Here is a 27,794-nt window from a genome sequence, read left to right on the forward strand (position 1 = left end):
TGTGTGTGTGTGTGTGTTTGTGTCTGAGAAAGAGTATGTGTCTTCGTGGGTGTCAGTATGTATACGCCAATAAAGTTTCTGCAGTCTAAAAATCTGTTTTTGATTGAGCGTCTGTGTGTCCAACACTGGCTGGCAGTGTCATTGCTTGCAACTGGTTCAAGAACCAATTTGTATGGATGGAACAGGGACTGCAACTCTGCTCACCCTTGGTCTAGAATGTACTCAACTTCTTCGTTATTTAGGAAAGATGAAGTTGATTTTGGAGATATTTTGGTTCAATTCTACCAGATTCCAGGGTTGAAATGGCTTGCTTTTGGGAACTGTTGACACATATGGTGCAGGGAAAGCGCATGAGGGCATCAGATACCCCATGGGCCAGTTTTGAAAAATTTTCCCGGGCCAATATTTTCCTGCAATCTGCCCCTGAAGGCATGGGTCAAGACTGAGGATAGGACCTACCTTGACATGGAGCAGAATCAAGCCAAGGACGAGTGAGGCAATTTGTCCAGCTCTGGAGTATCTCACCTTTTCTCTTGAACATAGGTAGGACATGGGGCTCGTAATGAGAAATGTGAATTATTTTTTAATTTATATATACAGGGAAATACAGTAATGCTTCAAATAGAACTGTTTAGGAAAAAAATTCCTTTGAACTAAAGATGCAGCCCTTGCTTCTTTCCTTTGTGGATGTTAAGACCTAGCCTGGCTTCTTCAGCTGCTATTCTGGTGAGAGTCTCCACTCTCTTAGAGACCCTGCACCTTTGAACAGGTTGTCCCCACTGATAAAAGCTTCTCATCCAGGGCCTACAACAGGAAGGGTGTCAGGTGGATGTTGACAGCTAATCCCATTTATGAGTCAATAAGAAAGTGGTGTTGTGCAACATAAAAGAAAAGCAGTGCCATCTTGTTCTTGTGCAGTCTGAGGAATAGAAGTTACAGTGAGTCTGCGGGGTTTCAGGTCTGACAAAAGCCTAAGCGTTGCCATGGTGCTATGAGCCACTTGAGTGGAGGTGGCTAGAGGCCCTGCAAAGGTTTTGTTCTTCAGCCGGTAAGAAGATGAGCAGCAATGGAGCTTAAATGCACGCAGAATCATACTGGGATTTGAAAGAGGTAGAGTAGCCATCCAGTTACTGTGCGGCAATTGTGGACTGTGTTGCCGTTCCTCTGGCCTGGTCTTGGCATGTGCCAGCTGCCATGGACCACATAACTAGCCATGAAGCAGTGAGAGGAGAGAGATATTGGTGAAGGCCAAGGAGGCCTATCAACCCCTGGGCTTGGGAGATGTGGCTACAATGCAAGCGGTGAGGAGATGGAGTGGCCTCCATCTTATGAGGAGACCTGTTTGGTTTAAAAAGGCAACCAAAGTCAGTGGAATTTGTGGTGAGCAAAAGCTGTGTAGTGGAAGATGTAAGGCCTAACCCAGTGAGTACCCAGAGTGGCAAGTTGTCAGTCAGCAGAGAAAAGTCAAGGGTGCAATCAAGGTCTAGTATGGAAGTGATGTCGGCTGTGGAAACTTTGGGTTTGCAGCATAATAGTGCAGTTCTTGCTGAAGAGGAGCAAGTATTCAAGCCTATGGAGAGGTCGAGGCCTGCGATCATGGCTAGTGCCAACGGGGAAGTGGTCATATGACCAAAGTCAAGGCATTGTCATCGGTTGCCTAAGGACCCAAGTACAGGATAGTCAGCCTGGTGTGGGAGACCAAACCCCATCCGATATAACTATGGTTTAGGTGAGCAACCTTTCAGAGGCCTGGGCATTTTGTGAGTTGTGTATCAAAGAGGTCTGGGATGCCATGAGGGGAAAATTAAATGAGCTGCTAAATACTCAAAAATTGTATACGATGAACATTTATATGCCCACTAAATGATTTAGATCTAGACCCATGTAGTCCACCTTATACATGATGGAGCCTGCTTCAGTTGAGTCTCTATTGGGAAGAGATTTCCTCAAAGGAGCCTAGCCAGTTAGACTATCAGCTGGTGGTAACACAGCAACATGTAGTAAGGAAGTTGCCTGGTGTTGTTTCTCAATAGGAGGGCAGAATACACTGCCCCAATCCACCTACTGCCTGCCCATAAAGTTCTCTGGCTAAGAGATAGTCAGATAAGTGACCTATCCGCTTATCTAGTGGCCACTGAATATAACTGGATATTCAGCAGCCATTAGATAGCTGGATAAGTCCTACCTATTCAGCTATCGAGCACTGAAAGCACTTTGAATATCTGGCCCCTAATGTTTAATGTCTTGTTTGAGGTCCTGAGGATTAAGACTGAGTGATGCCATCTACCTTACGTCTGTAAAACCCTAGGGTCTAATTTTCCCTCTCAGGGAGAGAGCTCTCTGCAGAAGTATCTCCCGGACTGGACCTGTAGAGCCTAGGATTTGAAATGTGAGCAGAGGAATAGCTCAAAGGCAGGATGGTTGCCTGTTGTTGCATTTCATCCAGAGACATTGCCTTACCATTCTTCTATGTAACCTGTAAGAAGAAATTTAATTAGCCATCCTAATGTAGAAGTGTATTCATAGACGCCAACTTTTCAAAATGAGTGGGGATGCTAAACTCAACACAAACTATCCCTCCCAGGGCTGGTGCAAGGGGATTAGGCACCCTAGGCACCTTCTGCCTTGTGCCCGCCTTCCCCTGGTGATGCTGCCCCCCCCCCTGGTTGCACCCCCTAGTGCTGCCACCCTGATCTTGGCCCTGATCGTGCTGGGCAGCGAGCAGCTGAAACTCTACTCCTCCTCGCTGCCGCTTGCAGCCGGCGGCCCCACAAAGCTCACACCCCCTAATGGTTGGAGCACTAGGCCCAGGCCTAGTGCTTCTGCTGGCCCTGATCCCTCCCTGGACACAGTAAAGGAGTTCATTCAATATTGGGTACTCAAGCACTGACAGAGCTGGCTTCCCTTGAGTTGCAATTTTTTTCTCTCTGTATTTTTTATGAAAAGAAGAAAAAAGAAAAATTTCTCACTTGTTTTTATGTTGTGCACCTATGATAAATATTGCACTTTTTTTGTTATCTATTTCAGCTCCAGAAAGAAACAAATTATTGCAGCCTACTCATTATTTTCCCTTTCTTTTTTGTCTGTTATCTATTGTATCTTGTAGGATGGACAGTGTAACAGAGAAGTATGAAGAATGGAGAGTTACTAACCTTAATAATTTACTTTACAGTGTCAAACAGGAACTACAGGTGGATAGAATGTGAGGAGGTGACCTGTCTAAGGAGCAGGATGTGTCTTCATTAATCCAATGAATTCATTAAATGGTATTTTCAATGAAGATACTCAAGGAGTGAAGTGGAAGGTGCTGTGGGTTTTTATATATTTCAGGGACCTAACTGTGGGTATTGATGGGATCTGATTCTACAAATAGTTATCCTCTTAAGGAGGAAGGAGTGCATCTTGGTATTGATGTTCTCATATTAGTTCACTAGAGGTGCCTAACTTCTGAAGTATCAAATGATTTCTTTCTCATAAGAAGTGCATTTCTTGTATTCAAGAGGATTCCTGATGTTAGTTTGCCTTGTGAGGTGCCTAACACGAAATGTGTAGTTTTCTTGTCCATCATCACAGATGCCTATTCTCTTGTATCTGTAAAGAAATTATCTACCGCAGTAGAGTAATGCTGTAAGGCAGGGCTTCCCAAACCTGTCCTGAGGACCCCACAGCCAGTCGGGTTTTCAGGATATTCACAATGAATATGCATGAGATATATTTGCATACCATGGAGGCTCAGTATATGCAAATGTATCTCATGCATATTCATTGTGGATATCCTGAAAACCCAACTGGCTGTGGGGTCCACAGGACAGGTTTGGGAAGCCCTTCTGTAAAATATGGATTTCGTAGTTCCGAAGAGGTGAAGCTTTAGTCTAAATTTGGAGACCTCAGGTGTCCTTTAATTTCACTTCACCTTTACTAATTAGCCTCTATTATTATTCTTATTGGATAGGTGATTCTGCAGCACAGTATAGCATTGTATTTTCTATTTCTTTAAGTGAGGGTGATAGGAGAGATAACCTCTAGAAGGTGTATAGCTTCGTTTATATAAGTCTTGAGTTTCTGAGTATGAGGTGGCTCTAAAAGAGTCCAAGGGAGCAGGATCTGTCCTTAGGTTCGGTTTTTCTCAGTTCAGAAGTGGCTTCACCTGGTACAACGGAGGCTGGTGTGATAAAGCCTACAGTCTTTTCAAGAGCCCTAAGGGAAGACTGGACACCGTTATCGGCAAGAACAAGTTTAGTCTGGAAAAATCCTGTACTGATGGACTCCGGGCTCACTTATCAGAGTTCAAACTGGAGAATATTGTAGGTGTTTTCTAGAGCTGGGGGAGCTCTATCTTTTTTGGCTGCTATCAAGAGTTGGGGGTCTACGTATCTAAGGCTGTCGGTGTCTGTTAATATTTCTGCTGTTAGAATACTGTGACTCATCATTTCGTTTCTGATTACTGCTGATACCCCAAAAGTAAATAAAAGTTTTCAAAGTAGGGACCATAAAACCATAATGTGAGACTTCCTTTGCTGAATCTCCGGGTCAAGGGTTCAATGCAGAAGAAGCAACCAAAGGAATGTTTGAGGAGGAGGACAAGAGTTCCACTAGGGGAGGCAGTTAGATGGTCACAGAGTGGATACCTGTTTTTTTCTATTCCCTGTCCAGCAAGAGATCCCCATTCCCTAGACCTCTGAGCCTGATTCAATTCAATTGAACCTATAGTCATGTTACAAAGATCAGAACCCCTGAACACCTGGTCTTTATTTTATGTGCCCTATGCAGAGGTTACATAGGGAGAAACCTCTCTGATATCCTTCCCAGTAGATGCCTCGACTCTGCTTTCTCTGGCCAAGTCTGGGGTGTGCACTTCCTGTAGGAAATCCAAGCTTTCTCTTTCGTACCTGGAGTCTGCCATTTTGAGTTCCTATTAGTTTCTGACCTGCACGGCCTCTTAGGAACTATAGTTTTTTCTTCTTCTCCCCCCATAAAGACTTTCTTTTAACTTTCTCTGAGGTTTAACCCTTGCTGTTAGTCATAGGGAGCATATACTTCTCACATGCCCTCCTCAGCTGAAAAGCATGGCTCTGTCTGCTACTAGAGCCTTCTGGGACAGAAAGGCAGCATATCTGTTGTCTGCTGAGTCAGTGTTCTGTTTGAAAGTTGTAAGGCTGTAATGTCATCAACCACCTCATTATCATACATACTCTCCGGATCTGGCCGGGTCTCTGGGCCAATACCGGAAATCTCCAGGCGCTGCAGCCAAACCAATCTGCTTGGACCCGGAAAGAAGAAAGGAACATCATTGGTCTTGCACGGCTGAAAAAGGAGGAACTCGACAGTGATTTCTACCATCTCCGGACCTTTTTAACTCTTAACTTTGCTTCCTCGTGACACCACCTGCTCCTGCACAGCCTGTTTCCTGTATCCAACCACTTGCCCGCCCAATCCTGTTTGCCTTGGCCAATCGACATTGTGATTTCCTGCCCGTGCATTAAACGAGGGGTAAGAAACAGGCAGCGTCCACTTCCGCAGCACAGGAGAAGGAAGAGGCTGCTGCTGCTCCAGGAGCCCAAGTTAGAGTCTGCTGTTGCTAGTGCGTTTTGAAAGGGGGGAGGGGGAGAGAGAATGAATGAGCATGTCTGTGAGAGTGAGTGAGTGTGTATTTGTGTAGGAAGAAGAGATCTGAGAGTGTATGTAGGTGAGTAGGAGAGAGATGAGTGCAAGTGAGCATGAGTGTGAAAGTGAGTGGGCATGTGTGTATGTAAGAGGGAGAGACGTGAGTGAGTGTGTGTGTGTGTTGGTGGGAGAATGGCAGAAGTAAAGGTGTAAATGGACATGTGAGAATGTGAGAGAATGAACAGTGAAAGTAAGTGTGAACATGTAAGAGTGTTCATGAGAGCAAATTTGTGAGCATCCGATCCCTCCCCCCGGCTAATCCTCGGTAATCTCAGGGTAACTGGAAGTCAAAAGTTCCCAGATATGCTCACTATTCTCACATTGGACTCCTTGGTCCAATATATCCATTTGAGTGGCTTGTGGTCAGTGACTAGCTTAAACTTTCTTCCAAGAGTTAGTAACACAGAGCCTTGAGAGCCTACTTAATAGAAAGAGCTTCCTTCTCTTTGACCTATGGTCAATTTTTTTTTAATGAGGATGTGGATAAGTTTCCAACTAATATATAAATTTAAGTGATCTTCATTGTCCTTTCTCTGTACCAACACTGCTCCTAGTACTATATCAGAGACATCCATTTGAATGAAAAATGAGTAGACTTCTGGAGTTGGGGCTTTGAAAAACTGAGTCTGAGCAGATCACTGACTTAAGATCTTTCAATGCTCTAGCATTTTTTTTTCCCATTTCATTTTCAGATTGTTTCGTTTTTAGGGCCATTTCATTGGTAAAATGGGTCGGGACGATCTTATTTCATTGTTTTACAATTTTGGAGTTAGTGTGCACTAACTCCCGGATAGTGCGCACTAACTAGGACCTACTGCGCACTAACGAATTTAGTGCATACTATATTGAGCATGCTCATTAGTGTTTCTTAGTGCACAATAACTCAAAGTAGGATGCGTTAACTAGGAATTAGTGCACACTAACAAATTTAGAGGCCAATTAAGACCCATGGCAAAATAGGTCTGGCGCTTCCGTAGAATGTAAAAATAATGGAAATGATTTGCGCACAGACATCCACGCACACACGAAGATATGCATGTACCTAAGCACGGTAATGTCCTATGTAATAAGTGGCTGCACCCGCAGTGAAAATCCACGCATAAAAGTAAGAGTGAAAGTATGACCCTGCAATGTATTTTTAATTTTTTGAATAACTAAAAAATTGCAAATATTTTTCATGGGTGATAACTGCATGGCAGAGAGATAGGCACTCAACTGAGCACAAATTTAGATGCTCGTGCACCTAGATAGGCGCTCAACTGGGTGCGAATCTGGACGCTCGTGAGCCCAGAAAGGCACCTAATTACAAATCTTTGCTGCTCAGGGCTCTGCTGGCCATCTATTTGGCCACTTGGGTGCGGTCGGATATAAGTGCTCAGTTGGGCGCAAATCTGGATGATCAGGTGCCTAGAAAGGCGCCTAGGTAATCACCCATCTGGACGCTCTTCTGGCCATGTATCTGGCAGCTTGGGTGAGAATTAGGATTGGATGCCCAGAAAGGTGCCTAGATAACCACCAATCTGGATGCTAGGGCACCCAGAAAAATGCCTAGGTAATCATGAATCTGGCTGTGAACACGTATCCATGTTCAGTAAAAACATAGAATGTTTACATACCTGGAATGTATTTTTATTATTTTGAATAATTGTGTGCTGCACAAAACATGGCTAGTATTTTTATGGGTGATAAGTCACACTGCATGGCAAATATAATGGCGGGTCTTTTAAGAGTGGGAAAAGTAGTGTTACTCTTATTGACTGCATTGGTGAACGCAGGAAATGTAGCATCACCTGTACAGAGGAGTACGGGAAATTGTAGCACGTTTTATTGGTTTTGTACAATGGCATGATCTTCAATAGTTTTCATTGATGTACATGCATGTCAATACAGGACACACCCCTTTCCTGCTAAAAAGGAAATCCTTACATTAGCCTGGCATGGGTGTAATTTGGAGTTGGTGGGAATAGGAGGTGTCTAGAGACTAGCAGCAGGTTTAGGAGTTATTTTTGCGATTGTTGATTGCTGTATTTTTGAGCTAATTGTTTATTCATTGTTCTTTCCCTTTGTCTATTGTCTGTGATTGTAGTTTGGCAGAGCATTTTGTTATTGTCTTGCTGTCTTGTGTTTTTGTCCTCTAGGCAAGAAAGAGTGGAGTGGGAGTTTTTGAGAATGGAGTGTGACAGAGGGGGCAGTCTGAGGGTGAGGATGTGCAAGACAGGTGAACGAGAAGTGTGGCGTCTGTCTCAGGTGAGTGTAGTCAGGGAGGGCAGATGGGGCAGGAGGAGAGGGGTGTGCAAGAGTTTGAGGCTGCAGCTTGGGGTGGAAGTGCAGGGAAAAGAAGGTGGGTGGAGGAGTATGGGGTGGGGGAGGGGGAGGGGTAGAGGGAGTTGGGAGAGGGTTACTTGCAAGAGGACACTGATAATGTCCAGCTTAGTTTAACATGCATCGAGACAACACCGAACTCTGGGGACGGAGGATCACCTCTTGTTGAAGAGACCTCTGCTGCCAATCAGGAGGGGAACAACATTTGAAACTCCAGGGACATCCATGGATGCATTTGCAGAGAACCTGGCAGCTGAACTCGCTAGGCAGGAACAAATTTAAGCCAATATGACATCAGGATGGAAGGCTATGCAGAATGAACTTAAGTAGCTGTGCAAAGACGTGAGAAAAATATGAAGGCTAGATACTCAGGACCTGTGTGCTGCAATCAGGGAGTTGAATGCAACTTTACAAACTCAGCAAAACTTAGCAAGTGAACATTCAACCACCCAAAAAACACCTCTCACAGAGGTAAAGGCAAATTGAAATGTCCAGCTATTTTGCAACACTTATCAACTGCTTCAGGACTTGTCTACCACCTTCCTTGCCGCAAAGCCCCAAAGGATCCTTCACTACCGGGTGCAACGTATGGGCAAAGCATTAGATGCCCTTGAATCCACCATCAGCCAGAGCCTTAATAGTACTGGCACCATTGTCAGTAATGAAATATCCATTTAAATATTCCATGCCATCCTTCCATCATCCCCCTGGATTACCTGTAAGATATTTTCTGAAGTGTGGCTCTTGTCTAGTACTTGAGTGTACGGTAAAGCCCACCAGTATCCTAATGATGGTGAACCCTTTTTTGAGCTGCTGCTAGTGCTACTGTTGTTACATCTAATGCCTCATCCAGCTACTAGTCCAAATGTCAATACTGAGATGGATGCTCCTCCTCTTTGCCCTTGCCAGTACAGTCTTCATTTGAGCACAGCATTGTGTGTATAGGGAAAGGATCACCTGATGGCTAAATGTAGTTCTTGAAGGAATTTGTAATAAGGGGCAAAAAAAAAAATGGATCAGCTGCTTAAATCCAACATTCTCTATGATCTGCAGTGGCTGATCATCCACAGTAATCATTTCAGCAATCTGTCGTGTAGCCACTTTGGATACTGCCTGCTTCCTGCTCTGGGACAGTGCAATAGGACACCACCTCACCTGCTCAATGGTAACTTGCTGCTGCTGCTGGGGAAGAGACTGCTGCACATGCAGTAAGAGGGCTGTGGGGTAACACTAGAAGAAGAAAAATTACCATAATCTTCTGCACTACTTTCCTCCTGTGGCTTCCCTGTTGCTTTAGTTGAAGCCTGGGCAACCACAATGGTGGGACCAGCTTCTTCTGCAAGCAACGATGCTCTATGTTGCTTTCCAGGTGATATCTCATACTCTATTAGAAAGATGTCCAATAATCCTTCCCTGGCTCACTGTCTTTTTATAATGGATGCATTCAGCAAATCCCTGATCAACCAGAGCATGAAAATGATTCGAAATCTTAGATTTCTTTCTAGTGTCCCTTATTGTAGACTGGACACTTGTCGTCAATATCATACTAGTAGTAGTTGTTACGGCTGTGGCTGCTGTGCAACCGCCTCACCACCAGGGGTCCCTCTAGAGCTGGCTTTCCTGACAGGCCCAGTCCATCTCCTCTGTCCACTCTATGCTCTGGGTGTGCCCTTATAACCCTGCCTGACAGTTGCCTCGGTGCTTCGGCATCGAGCTCACTTGGGCCTTCTGTCTTGCCTTGCGCGGCCTTTGGGCCTTCTGTCTTGCCTTGCGCGGCCTTTGGGCCTTCTGTCTTGTCTTGCCTTGCCTTGCGCGGCCTCCGGGCCTTCTGTCTTGCCTTGCCTTGCGCGGCCTTCGGGCCTTCTGTCTTGCCTTGCCTTGCGCGGCCTCCGGGCCTTCTGTCTTGCCTTGCCTTGTGTGGCCTTTGGGCCTTCTGTCTTGCCTTACCTTGCGCGGCCTTCGGGCCTTCTGTCTTGCCTTGCCTTGCGCGGCCTCCGGGCCTTCTGTCTTGCCTTGCCTTGCGCGGCCTTTGGGCCTTCTGTCTTGCCTTGCCTTGTGTGGCCTTTGGGCCTTCTGTCTTTCCTTGCCTTGCGCGGCCTTCGGGCCTTTTACCTTGTCTTGTCTTGCCTTGCCCTGAGCGGCCTTCGGGCCTTCTACCTTGTGCTGTGTATGGTCTTCGGACCTTCTGCCCTACCCTGCCTTGCTTACTGTGCATGCGGTCCTACGGGCCCTCTGCTCTATTGTCTGTGTGTGTTTGGCCTACGGGCTCTCTGCCCTGCTTACTGTGTGTGGCCTACGGGCCTTCTGTGTGTGTGTGGCCTACGGGCCTACTGACCTGCCTTGCCCCGCTTACGGTGTGTGGTCTACGGGCCTTCTGTGTGTGTGTGTGGCCTACGGGCCTACTGACCTGCCTTGCCCCGCTTACGGTGTGTGGCCTACGGGCCTTCTGTGTGTGTGTGTGGCCTACGGGCCTTCTGACCTGCCTTGCCCCGCTTACAGGTGTGTGGCCTACGGGCCTTCTGTGTGGGTGTGGCCTACGGGCCTTCTGGCCTGCCTTGCCCCGCTCACGGTGTGTGGCCTACGGGCCTTCTGACCTGCCTTGCCCCGCTTACGGTGTCTGGCCTACGGGCCGTCTGTGTGTGTGTGGCCTACGGGCCTTCTGACCTGCCTTGCTCTGCCGCCTGCCCTGACCCAGCCTAGACCCAGACACTGCTTCTTGCTGTCTGCCCTGACCCAGCCACGGTTTCCAGCCATCCCTGTCTCTCTCCACCTGGAGCCACCCCTTTGGGTGGTGTTCACTACCCCTGAACTCAGCCCAAGCGTAACAGTATGCCGAAGCCATAAATTTCCAGGGGAAGAGATAGCTCTGTGTGCTAAACCGGTGAGTCAACCTTTTTTTTTTTCCCTATTACAAGATGCCTCCTTCAAAGTTTTATACCTGCAATTCCTGTCAGACCTTGAATTACCTAAGCTATCAGAACTGTCTAGCCTGTCAACTTGCTGGTCAGGAACACTGGTTGTGCAGTAACTGCAATAAGAGAAATGTCTCTGTTTATCAAGAGTGTTTAAACTGTTCTACTCCACAGCCAGGATGGTGGAAATGTTCCTGTCTTCCGTGCCTTTTGCCTCCAGGCGAACCCTGCTCCCGCTGCAAAGCTAACGGGCCATCTGTTTCTCCCAAAAGCTCAGCTAGTTCTACTACCGGGCGTTCAGCTTCTGGCCCAGTTAGCAACATTATTTCATGTAGCAGTTTGTGGATTAAGCATTCTAGCACTTCATCTCTGGACACTTTTGAAAAAACTTGCTACCAGGAAACAAGTATTAATTCTGAAAATCTTAGAACTCACCGGGTTAAGAAGCCTTCTATAACTTCCACGCTAGAGCCTCAGAAACGAAAGCTGAGAGAAGTAATTAACTCTAGCAGAGCTCTGCTTCCCACAGCTGCACTTAAGACACTAACGAGCACCTTCCCGAGACGTCCTAGAACTGCCTGTGCCCTCTCTAAGCAGCCCCTCCAGAAACAAAAGCAGGAGCTTCTGGCTCAAAGTATCAAGCCCACGGCAGTACAATCTTTGTCCTCCCTGCGCCTTAATTCTAACCTTGTTGCTCTGCCTTCCAAGCGTGCTGCATTACCCCATGAGAGGCCTGAACCTGTTCCATCACCCCGCGAGGGGTCCAAGTCTGCTGCATCTCCCCGCAAGGGGTCCACGCCTGTTTCATCATCCCGAGAGGGGCCTGAACCTGTTTCATCACCCCAAGAGGGGTCCAAGCCTGTTTCATCACCCCAAGAGGGGTCCAAGCCTGTTTCATCACCCCGCGAGGGGCCTGAACCTGTTTCATCACCCCGAGAGGGTTCCAAGTCTGTTTCATCACCCCGAGAGGGGCCTGAACCTGTTTCATCACCCCAAGAGGGGTCCAACTCTGCTGCATCACCCTGCGAGGGGTCCAAGCCTGTTTCATCACCCCGAGAGGGGCCTGAACCTGTTTCATCGCCCCAAGAGGGATCCAAGCCTGCTGTCTCACCCCAAGAGGGGGCCAAGCCTGCTTCATCGCCCCGAGAGGGGTCCGAACCTGCTACAACGCCCGGAGAGGTGTGCGAGCCTGCTTCATCGCCCCGAGAAGGCGCCGAGCCTGCTTCATCGCCCCGAGAAGGCGCCGAGCCTGCTTCATCGCCCCGAGAGGGGTCCGAACCTGCTACAACGCCCGGAGAGGTGTTCGAGCCTGCTTCATCGCTTCGAGTGGAGTCCGAGCCCGCTGCTTCGCCCCCGGAGGGGCTCGAACCGGCCTTGCTGCCGTCCTCGGAGGGGTCCGAACCGGTTTTGCTGCTGCCCCTGGAGGGGTCTGAACCAGTCCTGCTTCCGCCCCCGGAGGGGCTCGAACCGGCCCTGTTGCAGTCCCCGGAGGGGTCCGAACCGGTCCTACTGACAGACTTTCTGACTCAGCCATCCGAGCCTACTGAACTGGCCCTGTTGCAGTCCCCGGAGGGGTCCAAACCGGCCCTGTTGCAGTCCCCGGAGGGGTCCGAAACCGGTCCTGCCAACAGACTTTTTGATTCAGCCATCTGAGCCTACTGAACCGGTCCTGCTGCCGTCCCCGGAGGGGTCTGAACCGGTCCTACTGACAGACTTTCTGACTCAGCCATCCGAGCCTACTGAACTGGCCCTGTTGCAGTCCCCGGAGGGGTCCAAACCGGCCCTGTTGCAGTCCCCGGAGGGGCCCGAACCGGTCCTGCCAACAGACTTTTTGATTCAGCCATCTGAGCCTACTGAACCGGTCCTGCTGCCGTCCCCGGAGGGGTCTGAACCGGTCCTACTGACAGACTTTCTGACTCAGCCATCCGAGCCTACTGAACTGGCCCTGTTGCAGTCCCCGGAGGGGTCCAAACCGGCCCTGTTGCAGTCCCCGGAGGGGTCCAAACCGGTCCTGCCAACAGACTTTGTTGTTCAACCATCTGAGCCTGCTGTACCGATCCAGCTGCCGACTCGGGAGGAGTCTGTGCCGGCCCTGATGCCGACCCTGGAAGGGTCCGGACCGTCCCTGCTGTCGTCACAGGAGGGGTTAGCACCTGCCTTGTCGTCTCAAGAGGGGTTATGGACTATTTCACTGCCCCAGGTGGGGTTTGTGTTCCCCTTGTCACCCCAGAAGGGGTTATGGACTGTTTTGTTGCCTCAGGAAGGAATGGAACCTGCCACCTTGCCCCAGAAGAGGTCTAACTCTGCCGCCTTGTCCCAGGAGGGGTTATGGATGATTTTGCTGCCCCAGGTTGGGGTTGTGCCTGCCTTATCATCCCAGGAGGGGTTATGGACTGCCTTGCTGCCTCAGAAAGGAGTTGAACCTGCTGCATCGCCCCCGGAGGGGTCTGACTTTATTATTGAGTACCCCCTGCAAAAATGGGACCCTGGAGGAGGGGGAGGCCTTGAGGGGGGGGTACTGTTACGGCTGTGGCTGCTGTGCAACCGCCTCACCACCAGGGGTCCCTCTAGAGCTGGCTTTCCTGACAGGCCCAGTCCATCTCCTCTGTCCACTCTATGCTCTGGGTGTGCCCTTATAACCCTGCCTGACAGTTGCCTCGGTGCTTCGGCATCGAGCTCACTTGGGCCTTCTGTCTTGCCTTGCGCGGCCTTTGGGCCTTCTGTCTTGCCTTGCCTTGCGCGGCCTTTGGGCCTTCTGTCTTGTCTTGCCTTGCGCGGCCTCCGGGCCTTCTGTCTTGCCTTGCGCGGCCTCCGGGCCTTCTGTCTTGCCTTGCCTTGCGCGGCCTCCGGGCCTTCTGTCTTGCCTTGCCTTGTGTGGCCTCCGGGCCTTCTGTCTTGCCTTGCCTTGTGTGGCCTTTGGGCCTTCTGTCTTGCCTTGCCTTGCGCGGCCTTCGGGCCTTCTGTCTTGCCTTGCGCGGCCTCCGGGCCTTCTGTCTTGCCTTGCCTTGCGCGGCCTCCGGGCCTTCTGTCTTGCCTTGCCTTGCGCGGCCTTTGGGCCTTCTGTCTTGCCTTGCCTTGCGTGGCCTTTGGGCCTTCTGTCTTTCCTTGCCTTGCGCGGCCTTCGGGCCTTTTACCTTGTCTTGTCTTGCCTTGCCCTGCGCGGCCTTCGGGCCTTCTACCTTGTGCTGTGTATGGTCTTCGGACCTTCTGCCCTACCCTGCCTTGCTTACTGTGCATGCGGTCCTACGGGCCCTCTGCTCTATTGTCTGTGTGTGTTTGGCCTACGGGCTCTCTGCCCTGCTTACTGTGTGTGGCCTACGGGCCTTCTGTGTGTGTGTGGCCTACGGGCCTACTGACCTGCCTTGCCCCGCTTACGGTGTGTGGTCTACGGGCCTTCTGTGTGTGTGTGTGGCCTACGGGCCTACTGACCTGCCTTGCCCCGCTTACGGTGTGTGGCCTACGGGCCTTCTGTGTGTGTGTGTGGCCTACGGGCCTTCTGACCTGCCTTGCCCCGCTTACAGGTGTGTGGCCTACGGGCCTTCTGTGTGGGTGTGGCCTACGGGCCTTCTGGCCTGCCTTGCCCCGCTCACGGTGTGTGGCCTACGGGCCTTCTGACCTGCCTTGCCCCGCTTACGGTGTCTGGCCTACGGGCCGTCTGTGTGTGTGTGGCCTACGGGCCTTCTGACCTGCCTTGCTCTGCCGCCTGCCCTGACCCAGCCTAGACCCAGACACTGCTTCTTGCTGTCTGCCCTGACCCAGCCACGGTTTCCAGCCATCCCTGTCTCTCTCCACCTGGAGCCACCCCTTTGGGTGGTGTTCACTACCCCTGAACTCAGCCCAAGCGTAACAGTAGTCACTTGTTGATGTTCAAATGGTATAGGGGTGATGCTGGCAGTGGTTATTGCACTCTGACAAATATTACTACTACCACCATCTGCAAATACATTGTCATTGGTAGTATTCTCCTCCTCCTCACCAGAAATTTGACTAGTCAAGAAACCCTGAGATCCTTCCACAGATGTTCCCTTCACCTTGCTAGCAGATAATTAAGAACATAATAACATAAGAAAATGCCATACTAGGTCAGACCAAGGGTCCATCAAGCCCAGCATCCTGTTTCCAACAGTGGCCAATCCAGGCCATAAGAACCTGGCAAGTACCCAAAAACTAAGTCTATTCCATGTTACCATTGCTAATGGCAGTGGCTATTCTCTAAGGGGTAGATTTTTAAAATTTGCGTGATTGCGTACTTTAGTTCGCGCACTAGGCGCGAACAAAAGTACGATGGATTTTATAAGATATGTGCGTAGCCGTGCGTATCTTATAAAATCCGGGGTCGGCGCGTGCAAGGGGGTGCACATTTGTGCAACATGCGCGCGCCGAGCCCAGCGCGCGCTGCCTGTTCCCTCCGAAGCCGCTCCGATTTCGGAGCGGCCTCGGAGGGAACTTTCCTTTGCTCTCCCCCCACCTTCCCCTCCCTAACCCCCCCCCCCCCCCGGGCCCTATCTAAAACCCCCCTTACCTTTGTTGGCAGATTTACGCCTGCTAAAAGCAGATGTAAATCTGCGCGCGCCAGCAGGCTGTTGGCGCGCCGTCACCCAACCCGGGGGCTGGTCCGGAGGCCTCGACCACGCCCCCGGGCCTGCCCCTGAAATGCCATGGCACGCCCCTGAAACACCGCGTCGTTTCGGGAACGCCCCTGACACGCCCCCTCCCCACCCTTTTACAAAGCCCTGGGACTTACGCGCGTCCCGGGGCTCTGCGGACACCGGGGGCCTATGCAAAATAGGCACTCCAGGGCCCTGCGCGCGTAAATCCGGCCGGATTTACGTGTGCAGGGCATTTAAAATCCGCCCCAAATGAACTTAATAGCAGGTAATGGACTTCTCCTCCAAGAACTTATCCAATCCTTTTTTAAACACAGCTACACTGACTGCACTAACCACATCCTCTGGCAACAAATTCCAGAGTTTAATTGTGCGTTGAGTATAAAAGAACTTTCTCCGATTAGCTTTAAATGTGCCCCATGCTAACTTCATGGAGTGCCCCCTAGTCTTTCTACTATCCGAAAGAGTAAATAACCGATTCACATCTACCCGTTTCTAGACCTCTCATGATTTTAAATATCTCTATCATATCCCCCCTCAGCCGTCTCTTCTCCAAGCTGAAAAGTCCTAACCTCTTTAGTCTTTCCTCATAGGGGAGCTGTTTCCATTCCCCTTATCATTTTGGTAGCCCTTCTCTGTACCTTCTCCATCGCAATTATATCTTTTTTGAGATGCGGCGACCAGAATTGTACACAGTATTCAAGGTGCGGTCTCACCATGGAGCGATATAGAGGCATTATGACATTTTCCGTTTTATTCCCTATTCCCTTTCTAATTATTCCCAACATTCTGTTTGCTTTTTTGACTGCCGCTGCACACTGAACCGACGATTTCAATGTGTTATCCACTATGACACTTAGATCTCTTTCTTGGGTTGTAGCACCTAATATGGAACCCAACAGTGTGTAATTATAGCATGGGTTATTTTTCCCTATATGCATCACCTTGCACTTATCCACATTAAATTTCATCTGCCATTTGGATGCCCAATTTTTCCAGTCTCACAAGGTCTTCCTGCAATTTATCACAATCTGCTTGTGATTTAACTACTCTGAACAATTTTGTGTCATCTGCAAATTTGATTATCTCACTCGTCGTATTTCTTTCCAGATCATTTATAAATATATTGAAAAGTAAGGGTCCCAATACAGATCCCTGAGGCACTCCACTGTCCACTCCCTTCCACTGAGAAAATTGTCCATTTAATCCTACTCTCTGTTTCCTGTCTTTTAGCCAGTTTGCAATCCACGAAAGGACATCGCCACCTATCCCATGACTTTTTACTTTTCCTAGAAGACTCTCATGAGGAACTTTGTCAAACGCCTTCTGAAAATTCAAGTATACTACATCTACCAGTTCACCTTTATCCACATGTTTAATAACTCCTTCAAAAAAGTGAAGCAGATTTGTGAGGCAAGACTTGCCCTGGGTAAAGCCATGCTGACTTTGTTCCATTAAACCATGTCTTTCTATATGTTCTGTGATTTTGATGTTTAGAACACTTTCCACTATTTTTCCTGGCACTGAAGTCAGGCTAACCGGTCTGTAGTTTCCTGGATCGCCCCTGGAGCCCTTTTTAGATATTGGGGTTACATTTGTTATCCTCCAGTCTTCAGGTACAATGGATGATTTTAATGATAGGTTACAAATGTTTACTAATAGGTCTGAAATTTCATTTTTTAGTTCCTTCAGAACTCTGGGTGTATACCATCCGGTCCAGGTGATTTACTACTCTTCAGTTTGTCAATCAGGTCTACCACATCTTCTAGGTTCACCGTGATTTGATTCAGTCCATCTGAATCATTACCCATGAAAACCTTCTCCATTACGGGTACCTCCCCAACATCCTCTTCAGTAAACACCGAAGCAAAGAAATGATTTAATCTTTCCGCGATGGCCTTATCTTCTCTAAGTGCCCCTTTAACCTCTTGATCATCTAACGGTCCAACTGACTCCCTCACAGGCTTTCTGCTTTGGATATATTTAAATCCACATCAGATTGATGATCACCATCATCATCAATATATGAATAATCAGATTCATCATGCAAGACCTTATCTAGCACTGTTCTTTCAACTAAGAATAAAGTGCATGGCACAGATTTGGCCTTTCCCTCACATTGTTCAGATTTTCCTCCTTCCTTGGCCTGCAAGAAACCTTGATCTTCTACATCTTCACAAGTATTAGGATTATCATTCTTATTCTTCTCAAAAATTTGCTGTTTTTTTTTCCCTAGGAACTGGCAGACTGCTCTTTCTGGAAGTATTAACCATACCTTGTACAGGCCCTCTACCAGTGCCAATACTCTTGGCTGCTACCACCATATTTAAACATTTGCCAGCCACTATCTGTACTTGAAGTGCTAGTAGTACCACGTTTTCTTCCAGAGGGAAATGATATGATGATTATTTCACTTCTTTTAGAGATCAACATACACAATTAGCACACAGACTCTAAGATCAATACTTAAGTTGGCTGCACGCAGTGAGGGCACACAGACAGAACACACAACACACACAGTGCACTACAGAGACTTTCTCTAATGCTCAAGTTGGCTGCACTGTGCACACACACACACAGTTAATGAAAGTGGTCAGGTGGTACTCGCTGTGACCACCAGTGAGTCAGTGAATGGCCAGTGCTTTACTGTCTGCCTGCTTGGCTTGCCTGCCAGCCATACACAGTCAAAGCCACAAGTGCAACACTAATATCGTCAAAATGTGACATCACTCACTGATGTGATGTGTGTCATCCTAATACTATACAAGAGCACTTGAGATGCTGCTCTAGTCCTCTCACTACTATTACAATGTTTTATTAAATTTGAAAATTTGGCACTGATGTTATTGGTCCAGTTGCCTCAGACCAGTGGCAACTGGACAGATTGCAGAGCACAGACCACAGGACAGAGGACAGGATAAATAATAACAAGCAAGCACACACCTTAGAAAGACAGCTGCCACGGCAGTGCTATAGTAGTAGTAAGAGACTACTAGTAGTAGTTACTTTTGAAATATACTACTAGTTTACTTAGCTACCAAAAAACAGTGTATGTGTGTGTCACTCTCACCACCAGATCAAATGATTAGCAAGCAAATCAGAATATTATATTTTTATTTGGACTGTGTGGACTGGACAGTCTGGCTGTGGACACACTGGAAATAGAGAAACACTAGGGCAATATACAGGCAGCTCACTCTCTCACACACACACACACACACACACACACACACAGAATAAAGTGGCTACTGCTAGCCTGCCCCAAGTGTGTCCCACAAGTAGTTCTAAAGAAAAAATGCAGGAGGAGTTCTGCTCTTCACTTGAATTTATAGAAATATAAATCAGTGGTTTTAGTGTGTGGCTATTGGCTAGCTGTAACTAATTAAATGGTGCCACCACTAGTGCTGAAAATTAAATCAACTCCAGTCTAGGGCACAACTGACAGAAATGTTAACTGAACTGTGTAGCAGCAGCAGCAGCACTCTTTCATTGAAATCAGATCACCAGTCTGCCACTGCACTTTAGTCAATGCACAGAAGTACAGATACCGTCTCTTAGGTCAATACTCAAGTTGGCTACACACACACAGAGTTAGTGAAAGTGGTCAGGTGGCTCTCGCAGTGACCACCAGTGAGTCACTGATTGACCAGTGCTTTACTATCTGCTTGCGTGCCATCCAGACACAGTCAAAGCCAGAAGTACACTATTATCGTCAAAAAGAGACATCACTCACTGATGTGACGTGTGTGTCTTCTTGATACTGTACAAGAACACCTGAGTTGCTGCTCTAGTCCTCTCACTCACTGCTCTTAAAATCTTTTATTAAATTTGAAAATTTGGCACTGATGTTATTGGTCCAGGTACCTTAGACCAGTGGCAACTTGACAAATTGCAGAACCCAGGCCACAGGACAGAGAACAGAATAACAAGTTAGATAGATACTGTGTGGCTAGTGATTAGCTAGCTAGCACCTCCAGTCCAGCACACTAATGCCTGAAAGATATTAGCTCTGCACCAAGTCTCTGCAGCACTCACTCACTGAGATCACAGATCAGAGAGATCATCAGTATTACTGCACTGCACAGAAAGTGCCTACCTTACAAGCACTGGTGGTGTGGCACTGGTGGCTAAGCTAGGCTACTGCTTCAGTGGCAGGCTAGTGGCTACTAGTCTACTAGCTAGCTAGCTACACGTCAGGACTGCTATAGTAAATTAATCAATCACCAGCTGCACTAACACTGATTGACTGATATAAATATAATTTTTCTGCTCTAGAAAATCAAATGAATGGAATGTTGTTTTCTGTTTCTGTTGTTTTCTCCTCTTACCCCACAAAACAAAGCAGCACACAAGCAGAGAATCCCAATTCAAAAAGACACTTAACCAATTACCATGTACCTCATAAAAAAATGAAGCAGAATTGAAAAATTAAAAGTATGTGTGCGGCATACGCATACATATTCCAAAATGCCAGGACCACCTTTTATAAAATGCACAAGGATTGGCAAATTCAAAATATGCACTAGGAATTTGACCTCCCAATGCCAGGTAACAAGAATAAACATAAAGAAACAAGTTCTAGTCACGTGACATCAGTCATCAGTCACATGATTAGAACTTGTTTATGTTCACTCTTCTTACCAGGCCCTGTCAGGTCATGCTACCCCAGTCCCCCAATAACATCATCTCAGTGGGAACCTTGGTAACAGAAATAACTAACAAGAAGACAGCTAATGAGAATACAGATTCATATCTTTTGCCAATGAACTGTTCCCTTGAATGACTAAAAGTGTCAATATAAGTAACATTTTTTGTTACTATGCACTAACAGTTGCTAGTGCACCGTAATACAGAGTTTTCAAAATAGTTTCTACTGAACATGCATACACGTTCGCAAGCTTCCAGATGGGTGATTACCTCAGTTGTCGGATTCCATTTTGTTAAAAATGAATGCACACCTCTACATTAGAAGGTTCTTCTTTCTCCAGTAGACTGGTTAGAGGTTCTACCCAGGTGGTGATCAACCAGTCGCTGGAACATTGCAAGAGCTTTGTGTAGGCCAAAAGTCAGTACAGTAAATTGGAACCATCTTCTCAGTGTTGAAAAGGCTGTCTTTTCTTTGGCTTCAGGACTGAGAGTTACCTGCCAATATCCACTGATAAAGTTGACAGTGGACACTAAATGAACCATTCTAGGCATTGGATAGATATTCAGTTTAGACATTTCATACCTCTTTCAGACGTCAGGCAAAAACATGTGGTATTGTTTGTTTTTTTGTACCATGATGATAGATGAAAACCAGTCACTATCTGACTCTTTGCAACACTTCAGCTACTTCTTGGAAGATGGCTTCCTATTGAATGTCTAGAATCCAGTAAGGTCTTTGGTTTTACTATTACATCCAGTGGAATATTTATGGAATAGGTTATTAGTGAGGTCCATCTGAGAAGTTACAAAAAAAACCACTAGTACTGGTGAACTACCTGCTAGACAGGTTTGTTTTTTTTTGTGGGAGATAGGTGATCTCCAAAGTTCACAGATACACTTTGATCTCATTGGGGTACCTCTTCAGAGAGTTTAGCTTAGTTAAGGCTATAAGTTGGCAGAGTTTACTTCTTCAGAAGATTGACATTGAGATTCTGGAACTTTCTTCTCTTCTCGGATTGAGCGATCTTATAATTCACTGGTTCAAGCCATTTGACTACATCATAGTGCCCTTGTCAGGGAGCCAATAGTTTTCTCTCTTAGGAGGGCAATAACACTAACACACAGTCTCCAATCTGGAAGATGTGGGATTCAGCTCTCTGATCATAGCTTAGGTTTAGCTCTTTCAGGTTCTTGGTAATGGGCTGGCTAATTCTCTACAAGCAATTTTGCATTTCTGTAACATATTCAACCAGATTCTTTCCGCTGTCCGATTCCTCTTCCCAAAATTCTTGAACAACATCTAGACAACCTCAGGATCAATGGCCATGTAGCAATTCAAAAAGGGCAAAGCTGGGTTTCTCCTGGATGGCACAGAATATGTAAAGGCAAAAATCAGTCCCAGTCTTTCCCTTCATTGTTCATGAACCTTCTCAGCATTTGTTTCACAATTTTATTGACTCATTTGATCAATTAGTTTGCAGATGTTATCTGAAGTTCATATGTTCTTGAATCTTCAGAAAGCATAAACGTGCTTCATAACCCAGGAAATTAACGGGGTGCCTTGCTCCATTAGGACTTCTTTCAGAAGTCCCACTCTTGAAAAAACCTCAATTAGTTGTGGCATTCTGTTTCTTAAGGCAATGGCTTATGGATAGCAGGTCATTTGGCAGGTAGGGCAGGAGCTGCAGAAGTCCTTGATATTGGGGTGGGGGTGGGGAGGGGGGGTTTACAGTGAAAAAAGTTTGTTTTCTTTTTTATTTCGTTAGTGATTTGTTTCATTTATTCAAAATAACATACATAAAATGAAATGAAAAATAATGCTGGGTACAAGCTGTCCCTCCTCCCCGCCACTGCCAATTAAAAAAGCGCATCCCCCAGGCTTGCTCCCATCCTCCTGGCCCCTCCTGGATCCTCTTACCACATTTCTTGGGTCTGGATTGGTGGCATTTGCTCCTGCCTTCCCGGTGCCATAATCCCAAATAGCTCCAGACCCAAGCTTATTTCTATCTTAACTACTCCCTGTGAGTGTAAGGTTATTTACAATCAGCAGTCATACTTGTTTTTAATTCTGGTCAATTGTTTGTCTGAAATCACATGAAAGTCAAGCTGAATTAGTTTTCAGTGATCCTCTACTTTCTTCCGACGCTTCTATTATTGAAGCTTAGCCCTGCCAAGAAGTGTGTTCTATAGTTACACAATGTTAGGTTCCATATTATGCGCTACCACCCAAGAAAGCGATCTAGGTGTCATAGTGGATAACACATTGAAATCGTCGGCTCAGTGTGCTGCGGCAGTCAAAAAAGCAAACAGAATGTTAGGAATTATTAGGAAGGGAATGGTGAATAAAACGGAAAATGTCATAATGCCTCTGTATCGCTCCATGGTGAGACCGCACCCTGAATACTGTGTACAATTCTGGTCGCCGCATCTCAAAAAAAGATATAGTTGCGATGGAGAAGGTACAGAGAAGGGGTACCAAAATGATAAAGGGGATGGAACAGCTCCCCTATGAGGAAAGACTAAAGAGGTTAGGACTTTTCAGCTTGCAGAAGAGACGGCTGAGGGGGGATATGATAGAGGTCTTTAAAATCATGAGAGTCCTAGAATGGGTAGATGTGAACCGGTTATTTACTCTTTCAGATAATAGAAGGTCTAGGGGGCACTCCATGAAGTTAGTATGTGGCACATTTAAAACTAATCAGAGAAAATTCTTTTTCACTCAATGCACAATTAAACTCTGGAATTTGTTGCCAGGGGATGTGGTTAGTGCAGCTGGGTTTAAAAAAGGTTTGGATAAGTTCTTGGAGAAGTCCATTAACTGCTATTAATCAAGTTAACTTAGAAAATAGCCATTGCTATTACTAGCAACAGTAGCATGGGATAGATTTAGTTTTTGGATACTTGCCAGGTTTTTATGGTCTGGATTGGCCACTGTTGGAAACAGGATCCTGGGCTTGATGGACCCTTGGTCTGACAAATCATCTTGACAAATTTTTATGTTTTATCCAAAAATAAATCTCTTTTTATGTGTTGGATTTGTCTGTCTACACATTATCTAAAAACCCATTCAGTCTACAGTGACCCACATTTCCTACATAAAAGCTAGAAACTGATGCTGAAAATACTGTGGAATTAGCTTTTACCGTCTCTGGGGCGAAAGGAGCCTTGGTCATTGCCCAACAGTGACTCCTAATGGTCAGATTCAAGGACCCATGATTACAGGTTTATGACCGTCCTGGTGCCTAGGCCCTGGGGTCCAGGGCATTACTGCAATAGCTTAGACTAAAACATAAGTTGGGAGGGAACATAAAATTAAGGAAAAACCTCCTTGGATTGTTATGAATGAAGGCTTGTGGCACCAGGATCCCAGCCCTGGGATCTGAACTCAAATCCCAAAAGCTGCCTAGTCAAATAAATAAATAAAATAAAATAAAAACAAAGCTAGAGACTTAAAAAGAAAAAAAAAGTTTCCCCATAAAACGTATGGATCTAGAGCAAAATCAGAAAACAAAATTATTTTTTTCAATTAAACTTATGGATCTAGTACTAAATTGTTTTAAGAAAAAAAAAAGCTTATACAAATCGCTCTGCAATTCTTACCTGCTCTTTATGTATTTTGCCCTCAGTAACCCCCTCCCACCACTCCCTATGTTTGTGGTCTTACAATTCATTAGGAAAATGTTGCTGTATTTCAATTTTGTGGCGTATCTTTATGTAAGAATGAATATTATAAAAAGTTTTTAAAAAAAAACAAATCTCAGGGAAGCTTTGCAGATCCCGAATGAATCATGTCCACCGATCATGAAGGCTCATTATCTTCCAGAGAGATAACAAGGAAGACAAAGCAACAGATGTTGCAACAATTGTCATGACCACAATTGCTTAATAAATTTTACATTTTAGTATTTTGGGTAATTTGTCACCTTTGCAAGTTGTAATATAAAACCTTCTTTACATGTTACCTTCGTACCAGTATCTGACAAGGACTGGATTTTTAAAAAAACCTTTTTTTTTTTAATGTAGGAATTTAAAGGTTTCCAGCTTAGGATACGTACTGATGTGCCTAACAGGAAAAGGGAAGGTTTTTAAACCTCCATCAAGGTGCTGTGAAGTTAGGAGCAGAGTTTGCATCATATCAAAGTTACATACATATAATCAGAAAATGTTTGTCTTTTGCCACCTTGATCAACTGTTCAGTGATTCTGTGCCCATATTTCCATAATGTGAACACAGATCAGCACGTTAATCAGCATGTTGATCTTCTTTCTCTAATATTTCATTTTAGTAATGGGATAACTGACAAGCTGGGCACTTTTGTAATGGTTTTTTTTTCTGTAAGAGGCAATCTTGCTTTTGTTTTTTTTTTTGTAGGTCTGCTTAGCAAAGTAGTTTCTTTATTAATACTCTACTTCTGGGATTTCTCTGACTTTATTTTCTTCTTCCAATCTCATAGTGGACTTAGAATGATTTTATGGTTTTTTTTTTGCTTTTTTCATACTACTTTTGACTTATGGAATAATCTATCTTGTGTGTCGCTATGTCCACTAGATGGCACACTGGTAATACAAAATACGGTGTCCTAGGTTCACCCATAAGAGTTTACGGCAGAAGCTGGACAATGAGTGCAAAGGTTTGTGCTATTCTTTATAATGGAGGTTTTCTAGAAAAGGAAGTTCACTAAAAGGACAAGGGGTGAGAGCCATTAAGTTGAGTGATAATGTGGTCCAGCCCATTAAGGGGTATGTGCTAACGAGAAGTATAAAATATGCTTTCCATGAGGATATGGGATTTCTTGTCGATAGGAAGCAACTGAGATGGGAGACATGTAGCAGGTACCATCCACAGTGGTGCCACTGATGCTGAGTAACTGAGGTGTTCCACAAGGCCCTCCTGGAGTTGGAGAAAATAGGAGTCTGAGGAAGAGGAACTGTGACAGAGAAGAGAAGAAATTAGAGCTTGAGTCAAAGAACAGGAACTGTGTTGGAGGCCTACAGGACCAGAGGAAGAGTGGTGGCGACTGTCTGGAGCTTCAGTGCAGGTTTGAGGAAGCTGCATCTGCCTAAGGGACCAGGGAGTGAATTGGCCTGGAGCCAACCCTGGTGTTGGTAACTGAACTTTTGAAAGAGACAGTGGGAATATTAAAGCGAGGCTTTGAGTTGTTCCTGGAACCGCAAAAGATCTGGGAGAGTAGCAGAGAAGGTCTGCTGGGATTTCTGCTTAGCGAGTAAGGCCTGTGACTAGTACCTGGGGAGGCAAGGAAAAACAGACCTTTTGAGGAAGTGGTTTGCTGGTGAGAGAGTGAACTGTGATTTGGTGAACTTTGAACTATATTTCTGTGGGGTTCTTTGTTGCTGTACTTGTGGATTTGGAACATGTTTTTCTTTGCTGAACTGTTTTTTGTTTTTTTTCCAGTAAACTATTTTTTGTTTGGAACACAACTTTGTTGTGGACATTGTGTTTTTGAGGAAGTGTCCTCTGCCCAGTTTGGGCCTGGCTGGTTGTCCTGTCCCCCAAATCCACGGGGAGACCTGGCGGGGGGGGGGGGGGGCAGGACGAGGGGGAAGCCCTCCCTTTCTACCCAGAGAGACTAAACTTTTCCCCACCCTGGATGAACAAAACCGATGCTCTCCAGGGCTAGGAAGGTGACCTCTGGCTGAGGAGGGGTTACACGTATATGAATTAAATGTAAATTTGATAAATATAAAAGTTTTACATTTTTCTTCTGCTTAGCTGCTCCTGTGAATCTAAGTAAAGAGCAAGGGGTGCTGTTGTGCTGATTGCCATCATAGCCATACCCCAGCGTCACACTTAAAGGATGAATACGGCACAGACAGCTGAAGGGTCGATCTAAGGCACATTTTAAATGTATACACATACGCAAATGCAGCATGGGTATTAGAAAAGGTGCACATACCTTTAATTACTAAAGAGAATTGTAAAAAATAAAATATGAAGACAAAAAAGAAAGGTGACTTGGGAGCAAGACTAAAAGATGACACAACAGAGCCCAGATGCAGGCAGCCTGATATGATGAGCTGGTCCTAAGTCTCTCTCTGTCTCTCTCTCTCTCTTCCCCCCACAGGTTGATTTTGAAGACGTTATTGCAGAGCCTGACGGCATCCACAGCTTTGATGGAGTCTGGAGGACGAGCAACACCGTTTTCACAGTCACAAAATACTGGTGCTACCGGCTGCTGTCAGCACTGCTGGGGGCCCCCCTGGCCCTGATCTGGGGCTTCCTCTTTGCCTGCCTCTCCTTCTGCCACATCTGGGCGGTAGTGCCCTGCGTGAAGAGCTACCTGATAGAGGTGCAGTGCGTGAGCCGCTTCTACGCGCTGTGCGTGGCGACCTTCTGCGACCCTGTCTTCGAGGCTCTCGGAAAGGTCTTCAGCGGCATCCGTGTGGCCCTCAGGAAGGAAGTCTAGGGAAGGAAGTCTGTCAGCACACAGAGAAAGGGAACCTGGCGGGGGGGGGGGGGGGGCAGGACGAGGGAGAAGCCCTCCCTTTCCACCCCCAAAATCCACTTACATAATCCCACACGGACTCTGCTGTGAGGCGAAGAATACACGTGTCGCCCTGTTGTTTCCTTCTTTTATTTACTGTGTGGAGGATCCACCTCCTTGCCCATGGGTAGAAGAAGAGAAAGTTTGGGGATGAGGGGGAGCTCCAGGTGCCCTCTTTCCCCTCTCGGTTCAGCACAGAATGACCGGCTAGCTTCAGGTCATCATGGGCAGGCTGACCCAATCTTGGTTCTTATCCCCGCAGAGCATCTATGGACTTGTAATGCTGGATCAGCTTATCCCTGATGAACTGGGGGCTCTCTGGTCCCTGGTGTAAGTGTGGGGAAGGAGACCCCCCCATGTACAAGGGCAGAAGTTTCACTGGATGACTGACTATGTTTACAGTACACTAATTCTCTTCTTCTGACCCTCTTAAAACAATCCCTGCAGACAGAGGATGAGAAGGGGAGGGGGGGGGGGAGGGCTAAACTGGCAATGAAACTGTAAATACAAAATAAATTACATGTCTACCTGAATCCTCTGGGGATGAGTTTCTTTTGTGCTCCTGCGTTTAGCTCCAGAAATAATTGTGAATTCTCTGGCCTGCTTGTCATGCCAATGTTCCTGGGGAGCAGAGGTGGGGGTGTATCTCAAGCCCCAGCCTCCCCTTGCACTCGCACAATCTAATCATACACCTTCCCCCCCCACCCCACCACATGTACCTCCTTCTCCAGAGACCCCCCAGCCAGTCCTGTCCCCCTATTCAAGTAAAGGAGCATGGCTGAGCTCAAAGAGACCTTACAGCCTTCAAGGGAGAGTAAGGGAAAGGCCTGGGCACTCCCTGCTACGTTTTTTTTCTCCGCACTTCCTGTAAACTTTCAAAAGCTGTCAGCTGTTTGGGGGGGGTCAGCGATGGAAAAGGGGTTAAGGATCAGAGGAAAGTGGAGGGATGTTATTTATTGTGCACAAAGAAACAAACCGGAAACCGATCCAATATTGCAGGTAGCGACCAAACGAAGAAGAAAATCGGTAAACACCATGGAGTTTATTAATAAAGAGCCCGACTCAGGCCGAGTTTCGCTCTGTTTGAGCTGCTCCAGGGGCTGTTGAATAATGATAGCGGTGTTTGCCTGTATGCAGCAA

The 27,794-nt window shown here is 46.7% G+C and overlaps 1 protein-coding gene across 2 annotated transcripts in view; it reads left to right on the forward strand.

The window, feature by feature from the left end:
* CAV3 (caveolin 3) overlaps positions 1 to 26,678 on the forward strand; it is a 39,289-nt gene extending 12,611 nt beyond the window's left edge. The window contains exons 2-3 of one of the 2 annotated variants that reach the window (XM_029609579.1): positions 7,803 to 7,911; positions 26,235 to 26,678. In XM_029609579.1, coding sequence (XP_029465439.1) covers positions 7,803 to 7,911; positions 26,235 to 26,576 — 451 coding nt within the window. In that variant the 3' untranslated portion in view covers positions 26,577 to 26,678. The remainder of the gene's footprint in view (positions 1 to 7,802; positions 7,912 to 26,234) is intronic. The other variant, XM_029609589.1, reaches the window with a different exon arrangement.
* The last annotated feature ends 1,116 nt before the right edge of the window (positions 26,679 to 27,794 follow it).

Source organism: Rhinatrema bivittatum, chromosome 1 (assembly GCF_901001135.1).
Source record: "Rhinatrema bivittatum chromosome 1, aRhiBiv1.1, whole genome shotgun sequence".
Taxonomy (NCBI): domain Eukaryota; kingdom Metazoa; phylum Chordata; class Amphibia; order Gymnophiona; family Rhinatrematidae; genus Rhinatrema; species Rhinatrema bivittatum.